At 35.8% G+C, this 13,943-nt stretch overlaps 2 protein-coding genes across 3 annotated transcripts in view; one reads left to right on the top strand and one right to left on the bottom strand.

Moving 5' to 3' along the window:
* UNC13C (unc-13 homolog C) overlaps window positions 1-13,943 on the top strand; it is a 663,443-nt gene that overhangs the window by 63,490 nt on the left and 586,010 nt on the right. The window lies entirely within an intron of this gene.
* On the bottom strand, window positions 9,430-12,393 carry LOC129482797 (intraflagellar transport protein 80 homolog). The gene is given in 13 exon segments (XM_055279201.2): window positions 9,430-9,676; window positions 9,678-9,723; window positions 9,725-9,956; window positions 9,959-10,608; window positions 10,610-10,897; window positions 10,899-11,019; window positions 11,022-11,098; window positions 11,100-11,374; window positions 11,680-11,758; window positions 11,844-11,892; window positions 11,895-11,957; window positions 11,960-12,067; window positions 12,070-12,393. Coding segments are annotated over 13 exon segments (2,325 nt in total). The 5' UTR covers window positions 12,278-12,393; the 3' UTR covers window positions 9,430-9,547.

The following is a 13,943-nucleotide window of genomic DNA, read 5'->3' as shown; positions in this document are numbered from 1 at the left end:
AACATTTTAAACTGCATTTACACCTGAAAATATTTAGTTTTCTTTATAAGAACTTTAACTGACTGATAAACAGAATCTTTCCAAGTAATTAAGTAATTCTTTAAAATAAATTAAACTTATGAAGTCAATATCAAGTTGTCTTAAACATCTCAACACTGTTTTAAAAACTTAACAGTTCTCTTTGAATAACTAAGATCACAATTTTAAAATCAATTATGTTTCAATTTAGAATCCTGAGACTCATATGTTAGTTTAATAAATTATCTGAAGTATTTCTAACATTTTAATACGTATAGGTTATTTCCATTTTTACGTAAATAATTTTCATGAACTTAACACAGTTACAATATAATTGTGGGCTTGATTTAGACTCTCTGTGGTAAATTCCAATCCTTTCTGTTTAAAGAATGGTTGTACTATCTTGGGCCAGTAAAGGCTACAAATCAATGGAACATTTGGGGTCTAGATGCAGTTGATTCTCCACATGTCACTTACCTACAAGTCGACCTGCTTTTTATAGTTGCTGTAGCAACAGGGACCTCATGCCCTTTAGAAGACATTGCCCCCTCCTGCATTCAGATTATTGTTATGTAACATTTCTGTCCAGTCTCATCGAGATTGTTTGTAATTTTCTTCACTGTTTTGTTAGGTTCTGCACTTATCTGATTCTCTTAGTACTTTTTAATGTTTTCTCATCTGGCTCAAAACACATTTTCTTTTCATTCCATCAGATGTTTCACATGCTTATGTAATACTTTTGAAACCTCATTTAATTTTATTTGTCTGATTTGAGTTGTCAAATTATTCTAGATTCTTTTCATATTGTTCCTGACTGGCAGGGCGACAGTGAAACAGAATGACATGCCATTGGTGTTGCATATCCCTGGGGTCTTTGGCTCCACAGATGACACTAAAGTCAAGCTAATGAAAGTAAGGAAAAATAACCAACTAGAATCCCTCCACACAGATATTTCTACCATTGACTTTAAGCATATTCACTTCCAGTTTTCTAAGACTGGAGTGTTCCAGAGCTCAGCTCTTGGACTCTTTTTTTTTCCTATTTATGGTTGTATATTTTCCTACTTACACTTGCATTCTAGGTGATCCCATTTGGTCTCATAACTTTGAATGCCACTTGCGTGCTGAAGATGACAGCATTTCTATTTCCTAGCATGAACTTCCCTCCTAGACTCTAGTCTATTAGTATGTAACTGTTTCCTCGACTGCTTCACTTGGGTGTCTAGAATCTAATGACTTCTTACATGTCACCCCACCACCATTTGCTTCCCTCTCCAGCCCCCCATCCTTTGCCTTCATCATCTCTGCACTGGATGCAATGGCCTCCCTGCTTCTTCCCTTGAACCCCACCAGTCGCCAGAGTGAGGCTGTTAATGTCAGTATGACATAATGTCATCCTCTGTTCAAAACTCTACAATGTGCCTCCCCCACCCCACCCCCATTTTACTGAGAGGACAGGCCAAACACCTTACTTTGGCCTTTACACTCTTTCCCCATTACCTCTCCAAGCTCCTTTCTTGTTCTTACTGCTGAAACCTTCAATCACTCTGTTCTAGTCATGTGGATTCACTGTGTTCTTCTAGCTCACCAGGCTCATTCCTATGGGTAGGGTTCCCCCAGAAGCAGACAGACTCTAAGACAGGTTAAATGCAGCTAGTTTATTTCAAAGGTGATGCCAAATTCAAAATGTGGGAGAGAGACTAGGAGTAAGGTATAGAAAGGAAGCCGACACAAGATATACTTAGGCTATAGGCAGGTGGGTCCCATCCCACTGAAGAACCCTGACCTTGCTACTTAAGGTGTGGTCTGTGAACCAGCATGATGCTATCACCTGGGAGTTTGTTAAAATGAGATTCAGGCCCCACCCCAGACCTACTTAATCAGAATCTGCGCTTTAACAAGGGCTTCAGGTGATTCTTACGCCCTAATTAATGTTTGAGAAACACTCTCTGGGGGATAGTGTGGAACATGTCTCTGTTATCCTACCCAGGCTGGGAAAGCTGGGGGTATTTTTCAACAACTCCCTAGCTGTCATTGGTTGAGTTTTGCTTCCAGGGCTATTAACTTCCCGCTTGCCCCAAGTACTGGCTTAGCATGCACTTTGGCCTGAAAATAAAGGCCTGCTGGAAGTGAGTCACAGGTGTTTGCAGTAAACTGTCTTCAGGTGTGTAGAGGTGAGCACCCAGAATATGCGTGTGTTACTAATAGTGTCTGCAACTGAGCCTTTGCTGTAGCTGTTCTCTTGGCCTGAAATGTTCTTCCCTCAGGTATTCACTTGACTAAATCCACTACTTCCTCCCGGTCTTTACTCAGATCATACTGTCTCAGTGAGATTTATCTCTATTTAATTTTGCAACCTGCATGCACCAACCCAGCATTCTCAATTCCCTTCACTCTGCTCTGTTCTCTTTGTAATTGCACTTAGCCTTTGAATTCACTGTATAATTTATCCACTTAATATACTCATTTTTTACCTGCTTCCATGGAAAGTTAGCTACACCAGAGCAGCAGACTTTGTCTGTTTTGCTTATTGATGGATAACATAGAGGAGCTCTTTAATGTTTGTTAAATGAATACCTTTCTATATTTTAAAATATAAGATGGTAGTATATATAAAACTTTGTATCCTGCATTTGGCTTAGCATTATGTCACAAATATTTCTCATATCATAAAAATACTTAAATATCATTTTAATTGGTAGTCAAATATTTCATTGTCTCTACAAATTATAATTAATTTGAACATTCTCATAACACTTGGCATGTTTTCTATTTTCTTTCTGTGATAAATAACACTTCTCTGTATGTAAATGTTTCATTTTATATATTATCTCTTTAGAATAAATGCCTAGAAGTCAAAATATTAACTCAAAGACTAAAAATGACTGTCAGGACTCCGAGAGGTGCATAAGAATTGTCTTTTGGAAATTTCGTTCCCATATACCTCTAACCAGCAATGAATAGACATGCCTGGAACACCATACTCTTTTAATCAACCCAAAGCTACATAGTGTAGTAGTTGTAAAGAGCATGATTCTGAGATAATTGTCTTGGATTTAATACCAGCTCTCGGATTCATGAGTTGTGTGACATTGGCCACGTTACTTATCTTTTCCTCACTTTGTTCATTTGTCAAATGAGAATAATGAAAATAATATTACCTCATGGGGTTGTTGTGAAGATTAAATTACTTAGTATAGATAAAGACGAATATCTGGTACATAATAAATTCAATGTAACTGTAAGCTAATACTGTATTGAGACATTTTAAAATTGATAAAGTGAATAGATAGTACTTTGTTTTTACTTTATTTGCATTTGAAGTTGGGGGTATAGTACTGTCAGGACTGGTTGGTAAGATTTGTGTAATGTTTCAAAACCTGATCGAGTACATCTCAACTTAGCATGATGGTGCTGGGGCTTGGCATTCCAGGTTGAGCATTCCTAATCTGAATATTTGAAATGTGAAACATTTTGAGCACCAATATGATGCTGAGATTTTTATATTTGGGATGCTTAGCTGGCATATAATGCAAATATTCCAAAATCAGAAAATATTAGAAGTGGAAAACACTTCTTTTCCCAAGATAAGGAATACTCAACCTCTATAAAATATCACAATACTTCAGAGTCCGGTTTTGGAGCCCTAGGTCAAATAATTGTCAGAAAAATCTTATTTTTGACATAAAGCATGAAATGAAAATACATAGGGATTTATCGCTGATAAATTTTGAGCTTATCATTGAAAATGTGAGTCTGTAGGGATAACTTCAACAGTGACTTTTCAACCCCAACACACCTGCAGGTTTAGGCAAATGGGTAAATATACTGATATTGCTAAGAACAAAAGTTGTCCCTATGAAAGAGGAAAGATACAAACACAAAATAGGGGAAGTGAAGAATCTTATATTCCAGTGGAGGACAACTGATAGATGGTAACCACATGTCACCTGGTTGTCGTTCATTAACTTAGTGGCTTAGAAACCACTTACTGAGGCTGGGTGTGGTGGCTCACACCTGTAATCCCAGCACTTTGGGAGGCTGAGGCGGGCAGATCACAAGGTCAGGAGATCGAGACCATCCTGGCCTACATGGTGAAACCCTGTCTCTACTAAAAATGCAAAAAATTAGCCGGGTATGTGGTGGGCGCCTGTGGTCCCAGCTACTCGGGAGGCTGAGGCAGGAGAATGGTGTGAACCTGGGAAGTGGAACTTGCAGTGAGCCGAGATCACGCGACTGCACTCCAGCCTGGGCGACAGAGCAAGACTCTGTCTCAAAAAAAAAAAAAAAAAAAAAAGAAAGAAAGAAAAAACCACTCACTGAGAATCTACTGTACATAACATTGAGCATCAATGTTATGAAAGTACAACAAAATGAGTCTATCACACTTCTTGTCCTTAAGAAGCCTGCTAGATGCTCCCTATCCAGCCTGGAAACATGACTGCTCCTCTATAAGGAAAGGCTTATAACATGTTTTACAATAATGGCTTCATCCCAGGACTCTACTAAAATAAGCTTATGGTAAATTTACCTTATATGTGGATGGGTTTTGAAATTATACATTTTTAAAACCATATTTTTTTTCACAAAGTGGCTAAAATAATTCTGGACATGGAAACTTATTTTAATGCATTTATGCAATAAAGGAGGCAGCCTTGCGCAACATGTCAATTTCATCAGGAGATCACTATGCAACAGACAGAGAATTTGGGCAACATTTACACTGCAATTTCTGGAGATATTAAGCCAGCAGATACAGGAACATGCATCACTTTATTTATGCCTTGCTAATTAAATGTACATGGACTTTGAATTTTGAAGCCCAGTCAAAGTTTCCTAGTTCTCTTTTAGCAGCAGTTTATTTTTACTCTGGGTCTGGTCAGATGTAGAAACCACAGAAATGGAGGCTGTAGGATTCTGTCTTCTCTAAGCAAGTTTGTGCTTTTTTCCTGTGGCTTCCCTCTTAGGTAGGAGCAAAGATGTATGGCAGAGGAGGCTGTAAACATCCAGCCATTTTGGGTGGTTCATTTGGTTCTTGTCAAGGGAAATAGGTTTCTACTCTTGCCGCAATTTCTATGCAATCTTGTATTAGTTGATGTGTAGACGTCCAGAACTTGGGATACCCTCTTTTGGGATGATGTTTTGTCCCTCAGTGGGGTGTCCTACTCTTTTCGTCTATTGTGTGTGATCATACAACTTCATCTACATACTCTTGGTTCCTGGTTTGATAGATGGCTCTACTGACAGATGGCATTATTAAAGACCATTTCCCTTTGGACCTTATATCACTCACAACTTAGGCTTTAATTTCAGAATATGTTTTTCTTATTACAACTTTATTGAAATAAATTTACGTAATATAAAATTCACCCTTTTAAGGTGTAAATACAATTCAATAGTTTTTAGCATATTTAGAGAGGTACAACCATCACCATAATCTAATTTTGGAACTTTTGTCACCCCAAAAAGAAATCCCATGTTTATTGTAATCACTCTCTTTTCCCCCTGCCCCCAGCCTCTGGCAACCACTAATCTACTTTCTGTCCCTGTGGAGTTGCCTATTCTGAATCTTTCATATAAATGGAATAATATAAAATGTAGCCTTTTGCATCTGATTTCTTTTACATAATATAGTGTTTTCAAGGTTTGTCTATGTCGTAGCACATGACAGTAACTTCATTCCTTTTTGTGCCTGAGCAATATTTCATATTATGGATATAACACATTTGTTCATCCATCCCTCTATATACTGATTGGAAAAAGCTATTTCCACTTTTTGGCTATTATTAATGCTGCTATGAATATTTGTGTACAGGTTTTTATGATGACATGTATTTAAAGTTTTCTTGGATGTAGATCTAAGAGGTAGGATTACTTGGTTCCGTGGAACTCTTCATTTAACTTTTTGAAGAATTTCCCAGCTGTTTTCCAAAGTGGCTGCACAACCTGACAGTCCCACCAGCAATGTGGCGGGTGGGGTGGCAGATCTGGGGGAGTTCCACTTTCTCCACGTTCTCACCAACACTTGTTATTATCTGACTTTTTTGTTACAGTCATCCTGTTCGTGGTGAAGTGGTATCTCATTTTTAAAAATAAATTTTATTGTGTATATTTGAGGTTTGCAACATGATGTTATCAGATACATATAGATAGTAAAATTGTTATTATAGTCAAGCAGATTAACATATCTATCATCTCACGTAGCTGCTATTTTACATTTACATTTCTCTAATTACTAAGGGTGTTTTTATATATCTTCTTTGGAGCAAAATATATATTCAAATTCTTTGCCCAGTTTTTAGTTTGGTTATTTTTTCTTTTTATTGTTGAATTGTACGATATTTTTATATATTCTAGTTACAAGTCCCTTATGACATATGTGATTTAAAATATTTTCTCTCAATCTGTGAGTTATCTTTTCACTTTCTTGACTGTGTCCTTCAAAACACAAAAATTTTAAATTTTGATGGAGTGTAAATTATCAACTTTTTCTTTTTTTGCTCATGTTTTTGGTATCATATCTAACCACTGCCAAATCCAAAATCATGAAGAACTATTTATATGTTTTCTTCTAAGAGTTTTATTTAGTTTTCAGATTTGTTTTGAGTTAATTTTTGCATATGGTATGCAAACAAGGGTTTAGTTTCATTCTTTTGTATGTGGATATCTAGTTGTCTAGCATCGTTTGTTGAAAAGATTTTTCTGTTCTCCATTGAATTTGTTTAACAACTTTGTTAAAAATTCAGAATACTTTTAACCTACACATTTTTCTTGAAAGATATTTGTTGGTGAATTTCCATCTTTTTCCCCCTGAATAATACAATTGTTCTCTTCAGTATAAATTTTACATATAAGCATTCATGCCCATACATTTTTCAGAACACCTGTTCTTAACTGGAGGTGGAATTATTACCATGTGTGGTGGGGCCTCTGACCAGTGGGAGGTCACAGTACTTTTTCCTACCACTCTGGATGAACTGATTCTGTGGTGAGTCACACTGATGGGGAGAGTAGGAGTAGCTGATAGAACCTGACTGCCTGGCTGAAACCTGTCTTTCTTAACCATACACCTGAGGTCTTTACTGAACAAAGAGTAAGTTATTGTAGTAAATAAATAATCTCTGGGGAAATAGTTCGAGATTCTAGGAATATCCCATTTTTCATCAGTGTTCTACAAACTAGCTTTAGCATCCATTGATAATTCTCGCTTGAACTGATAATTACCATCAAGGTTGCAAAATGATGATTTTTGTAATTCTGTCAGTCTTTTTACATGTATTAATTGACATTCTTCTATAAAGAAGATTTTATCATCTCTAATTCTCTTTTTAAAATTTATTGTAGCATCAGTATGGACTCCAGATTCATCTCGTATTCAATGTTCTCATCCATTTCCATCATTTCGCACTTTGATACTCAGTTGTCTCAAGTTTGCTGTTTTTTTAACCAACAATCTATCTTGGAGATTACTTCAGTAGTTTATGGAGATCTTTCTCATTGTCTTTATTGCTACATAATACCCCTTTCTGTGGATGTAACAAAGCTTAATCCTGCCGATATCTTGTGAATTGGTGTCTAATAATTTTCTATAACAGTGAATAGCACTGTAGGTGTATTTTTCTATGAGGTGTGTCATCAGAGTAAATACCTAGGGATTTCTGGGTTAGTGTATGAATAGGCTTGTTAGGGTTAGCAATTATTCTCCAGAGGGATTACATCATTCTGGATTGCCATTCGTAACATATGAGTATGCTTGTTTTTCCAGAGTCTCATCAACAATGTATATTGTCAGACTTCTATATTTTTGCCACTCAATTGACATATTTCAATGTAATTTTAATTTGCATTTATTTTATTGTGAATGAAATCAATAATCTTTTCATATGTTTAAAGATTATTTTTATATTTGTCTTATTCCAAACCACCTGTGTATATAGTTTTGTTCATTTTTCTAGTGGGTTTTTTCCTTCAAACTTTAAAAACATTTTTATATTGGCTATTAGCCTTTTTTGTTGTTGTTCTAGAACATAGACACTTTATTTTTTACTTTTTTATTGTGGTAAAATATATATAACAAAACTCTTTTAACCATTTTTCAATTTTTAAGCTTTTCATTGAAATATAGCAATATAGAAAATATATAAACAGTACAACTTATAAGTACACTGCTCAATCAGATTTCATAAACTGAGTACACTCTTGTACCCAGTATCTGGGTCAAGAGCAGAATATTCCAACATTCCAGAAAAGAAAAGAAACATGTTAAAAAGAAAAGATTTCTATTAAAAATAAAAAAACTAGACATAGTAATTCAAATGGGGGTAAGAGACATAATCCCTTTATCCCTTTATACACATGTAACATATTTATATATAATTCCATATATATGCACATACGCACTCTATAATGTACAATTTCCAAAAATGGGTTCACATAAGATTTTCTAAGTGGTATTTATTTTTTAAAAAGTTATGTGGTAGTAATTTGGAGACAAATGATTATGACTAGTCAAACAGGTTTATCATTTAAGAAGATTTTCACAAATTCAGACTTCAGGGCCTATTGCCTGACCATCTCAAGTCAGGAAAGGAATGAGGAGAAGCCTTCTTACCCATTTTAGATATATTTTTAAAATTATGATAAAATATACATAACAAAATTTACCATTTTAACCATGTTTATGGGAACAATTCAGTGGCATTAACATTCAGAATGTTGAGCAACCATCATTACCATTCATTTTCAGAATTTGTTCACCCCAAGCAGTAGCTATGTACCCGTTAATCAATAGCCACCCCCCACCCTTCCTTCTCCCCACCTGTCTCTGGTAAAGACTGTTCTCCTTTCTGTCTCTATGAGCTTGCCTATGCTTGTACCTCATGTAAGTGGCATCATAATTGACATTTTGTGTCTGGCTTATGTCACTTAGCATAGGTTTTCAAGGTTTATCCTGTTGTAGCATTTATCAGAATTTCATTCCTTTTTAAGGCTAAATAATATTCCATTGTATGTATTGTACCACATTTGTTTATCCATTCATGCTAGATATTTGAGTTGTTTCCACCTTTTGCTATTTGAGTAATGCTGCTATGAACTTTGGCGTATAAGTGTCTGCATTTTATACATTTGCGCAAATCCATCCTCATGTATTTTTGTTCTAAAATAAACTTTTGGAGGCATTTCACAATTTAGAGGTCAAATAGAAATTAATAATATACATTTTTAAATAGTTTAATGTTTTATCATCAACATTCATATTTGTTCAGGCTGGAGATTCCGGGATGAAATAATGGGCAAAAAACTGAAATATAATTAACACTACATAGGCATATCATAAATATATCACAATATTTTGCTAATTATTGGATTAGAAAAATATGAAACAGAGAAGTACATAAATTACTTTGTGTTTCATCTTTCTGAATGTACTTTTACATTAAATACACAGCAAGTGTGTATACTTATTTAAAGATTATCCTTTTTTTTTATCAGCCAAAACATGCATATCCTTAGTTAATCAGAATTCATTTCAAAAGACAAAACTTCTTAAAGATATGCGTGGCATGTAGGGCTTTAGACCCATACTCTTACTGGATTGGCTGCTTGATGATTGTTCTCCTTCTTTTGTAATTTCAATCTCAATTTTGGCTTTGATTTTTCTCTCAATCTTTTTGGAGACCTTCTGCATACTGCAAGTATTGTTTATGTTTCCTCTTTACCAAATGTCTCCAAAAACTTTTGACAGTAAGCAAGAACTGTATCAACATGTGTTTTGTATTTTACAGCCAATTCTACTGCCCTTTCTCAGTTGTAGAGATTAATATTGATCTGGATTGCTTGATAAATGAGGCCAGCCTGAGTAAGTGCTATTTCAGCCTCCTGTATGTTTCCACTAAACCTTAGTATGTGGGCCATTTTTGACTCTTTAAATGAAAGACTTTTATAGAATTGAAGTACCAGACCTTATCGATTTCACCAATTGCTGCATAGCCTATTTCTGTAATAGTAATATTTTGATTAGCAACTGCCATAGCAGCTAGACAAGCTCACATGGTTTGCTCCTCAACAAAGCGGCAAAGTCTTAAATCATTTTCCCATTTCGAACTGCCTACATATTCAGGGAGAATAACAGGATATGGTGATACACTGATGTGAACCAGAGGGCCATTAACTCTTGTTGTAGTTACCTGATTTCCAACAAAACTCACAATATGGGGATTTTTACTGAATTCACTTGTATCCCTTTCACGTAATGTTTTAGGGAAAATGTCACTGTCCGCATAAACCATATTGGAGTAATACCACACTGTAAATTGAGTATCTTGAAGTCTGCAAAGGATAGTGCATGTATCACTCCATGCCAAAGTATGCACCATTGTTCCAAGTTTGATAATTTTTTCTTCCTTCTCAAATTGTTTCACAGAAGTGGTAAACGTATCTCTATTTTTATCAATGAAAGTGACTTTTCTATCACTGGTAAGTCCTTTTTGATCCAGAGCAATTTTCAAGATTTCATTCTTACAAGGAAGAAACTTTCCATCATCTAATGGTTTTCCAGTTGATGCCCCAATTTTTTCATCAACTTTGTCTCATTGCTATGGTATCATTACTCAGAGGCACAGTCCATGCATTCGGAATATCTGTTCTCACTCTAGGAAATTTTGGAGATGAAATAAAGTGCCTTTCATGCGAATATAAATCGATACTGCTAACATCTATGAGAAGAAAATGTCTTTCTTCCTGCAGGATTAAACTAACAGTTCCTTCTTTGAGATCAGATGTAATTGGTGTATTCCAGTTCTTTGTGGAGACCACATAACATTGAAGAGACATTGAAACAACTAAGTGTGCAGAGTTCAAAGATGCTTTAATGGCCGTGATGGAATTCCAGTAAGTTCACTGCATCATTAAGAACATTATGAACGTGTATGGTCCTTCTTTTAGTTAATGTTACTTGAAAGTTTTTCCACTCTCAATATTGTTCCACCGCAGGTGCAAAACAACATGCCCAATTCCACACACTCCAGCAGTCTGAGTGACATCAGTTGACCATGCAATATTAAATATGCTGCCAGTGTTTTTCTAAAGCATATGATCACCCAGTTTTATTACATAAGAGTAAAGTATGAAATAATCCAATAGCAAATAATTCTCCATCTGGAGCCCAGGTAACTAAAGTAATTGGATGCTCATGAGGTTGTGAATTGTACAGTGGGTGACTGTAACTATCCCATACCTTATATTTACAGTCTTCACCAGCAGATAAAATAAGATTATTGACTGAGTTCCAATCTATTTTTAAAATGATGCCATCATAAGCTTTCTGTAAAACTTTAGCATTTGATTGAAGAGGTTTCTTTTTGTGAGACGGAGTCTCACTCTGTCCCCCAGGCAGGAGTGTAGTGGCGCGATCTCGGCTCACTGCAACCTCCGCCTCCCAGGTTCAAGCAATTCTCCTGCCTCAGCCTCCCAATTAGCTGGGATTACAGGCGCCTGCCACCACGCCCGGCTATTTTTTTTGTATTTTTAGTAGAGACAGGGGTTTCACCATGTTGGCTAGGCTGGTTTTGAACTCCTGACCTCAGGTGATCCACTCGCCTCAGCCTCCCAAAGTGCTGGTATTATAGGCGTGAGCCACTGTGCCGGCCACTGAGGAGGTTTAATGATTAGCTGCTTGCCTGCTGTATAAAGAACCTTTTCTGAATCAGGACCCCACACTACTGAATACAGTGGTATTCCTCAGAAGGCACTCCTCCTTTTTCTGTACTTGATAAGTATATTTTCTGGGAATATTCTCTGGGAGTAGTCAGGAGCTGACCTGGGCTTGCTGAGCTAAAGTTGATCTAAGCATCCAAGTCTTTGACCAAATTTTTATTGTCCACCTTCTCCAATTGTAACTAATGCTGTTGCTTCATCATTCTATCTTCCTGCAAGTATTCTCCAGAGTGAGCTGCTACACTTTTTTCCACTCTTTCTAACTTGGAAATCAAATTAAATTTATCATCAGAACTTATGAGGAGAAAGCTTTCTGCTTGAGTTTGTCTCTTATACCCAAACTCTTTGGAAACCGGTGAAGATCTATAGGGTAAATATCATCAGGAAGCTTTACTATTTGAGTTGTTCCACTAGCGAACAAGTTTCTCTTCACTATCTGGTGATCATCACTATATGAATATAGCCCTTCAGCAGTAGTCCAGCCTACACAGCTTACTAATTCTTGATGCTTTGGTTCTCTTAAAAGAGATATCTTCAGTCTCATGACACCACTTCCAGCAAAAATTTAAAATGCCACTTGATTGTATTTACTCAAGTTCTAGGAAAGCAGTGGCAATTGCTTTCATATAGCTGGTACCAGTTACGAAGAAGCCTCTCGATCTCCTGGTCACCACAGTGACTTCTTGACTATTAGTCTTTTAACTATGATATATGTTGCAAACATTTTCTTCCAGATTTTTATACTCTTTTATTGTGATTTTCTTTTTTGCCTTATAGAAAATTCATTTTTATAGAGCCACATTTATCCATCTTTTATTGCATCTGTATTTTAGACATAGAAAGGTTTTTCCCACACTCAGGTTATAAAGGAATGGATCCATCTTTTTTTCTAATATTTTTATAACTTCATGTATTTTATTTGTATTCTTGATGCATTTGGAGTTTATTCTGGCATATGGTATAAGGAATGGATGCAATTTCATCATTTTCCAAACGATTATAGAGTGTTTTGACACTAATTATTTAAAAAGTGTATTTTTTTATCTAGTGGATTGAGTTGACATTTATATAATATATAAACTTCTATTCGTATTTGGGTTTTTTTTCCTGGACTTCCTGATTTTTTTCTCACTGCTTAGTCTCTCTATTCAATGTACTATATCACAGTCTTTCAAATATAGAGACTTTGGTACATAGTTCAGTATCTGGTAACACTAGCTGCTGATCAGATAGCTGTGGTTCTATGATGGATCTATGATTTTTCATTTTCTAACTTCATTCCATATGTTTCTGTTATACAGACTTTATATCTCACTTGCTGACTTTGAAAATTTTTGTTGGTATTTTACAGAGGTTACAATGAACACATGGATTGAATGATAAATTACATGTTTATGGTGTTGAAGTGTTTTATCCAAGAAGAAAGGATGACATTCCATTTGTTAAAACCTATCTTAAGTTTTTAATATTTAACTCTTTATGTGCTTAAATTTGTTTCATAAGTTGTTTCCTTCCTGGGTTGTAAAGGCTGTGCTTTAATCATGTATTTATTTAGTTAGTTAGTTTGCTTTCACTTGTCACCTAGAACAATGTCTTCAATATAGTTGTTAATTTGATTTTATAAGTATCCAGTGACAGAAATAGTACTCAGTGATGTGGTTACTATCCAGCTAAAAGGATACAGAAAAATATTAGGTTGGTTGTAATGGCAAAAATCCACAATTACTTTGCACCAACCTAATAAATTTAGAAATCCAGTTGACTCTTAAATTTTCTTATTATTGTTATTATCTTTTAAGATGGAGTCTGACTCTGTTGCTCAGGCTGGAGTACAGTGGCAGTGGTGTGATCTCAACCCACTGCAACTTCTGCCATCCATGTTCAAATAATTCTCCTGGCTCAGCTTCCTGATAGAAGGGACTACAGATGTGCACCACTACAGGTGTGCGCCACCGCACCTGGCCAATTTATTTTTTATTTTTAGTAGAGGTCTGGTTTCACCATGTTGTTCGGGCTGGTCTCAAACTCCTGACCTTAAGTGATCCACCCACAGCCTCCCAAAGTGTTGGGATTACAGGCATAAGCCACCATGCCCAGCCTAAATTTTCTTATACTTAACTCAGAATGTGTTCTAGAACTTTGAAACTGATTTTGCAAAAATAGAAATGTAAGTTCCGCAGTTAACAAATAACCTGAGTGTCGCATCATTT

The sequence above is a fragment of the Symphalangus syndactylus genome, chromosome 5 (assembly GCF_028878055.3).
Source record: "Symphalangus syndactylus isolate Jambi chromosome 5, NHGRI_mSymSyn1-v2.1_pri, whole genome shotgun sequence".
NCBI classification, from domain to species: domain Eukaryota; kingdom Metazoa; phylum Chordata; class Mammalia; order Primates; family Hylobatidae; genus Symphalangus; species Symphalangus syndactylus.
The sequence above is the reverse complement of the archived record's forward strand: the minus strand, read 5'-3'. Positions and strand labels throughout refer to the sequence as shown.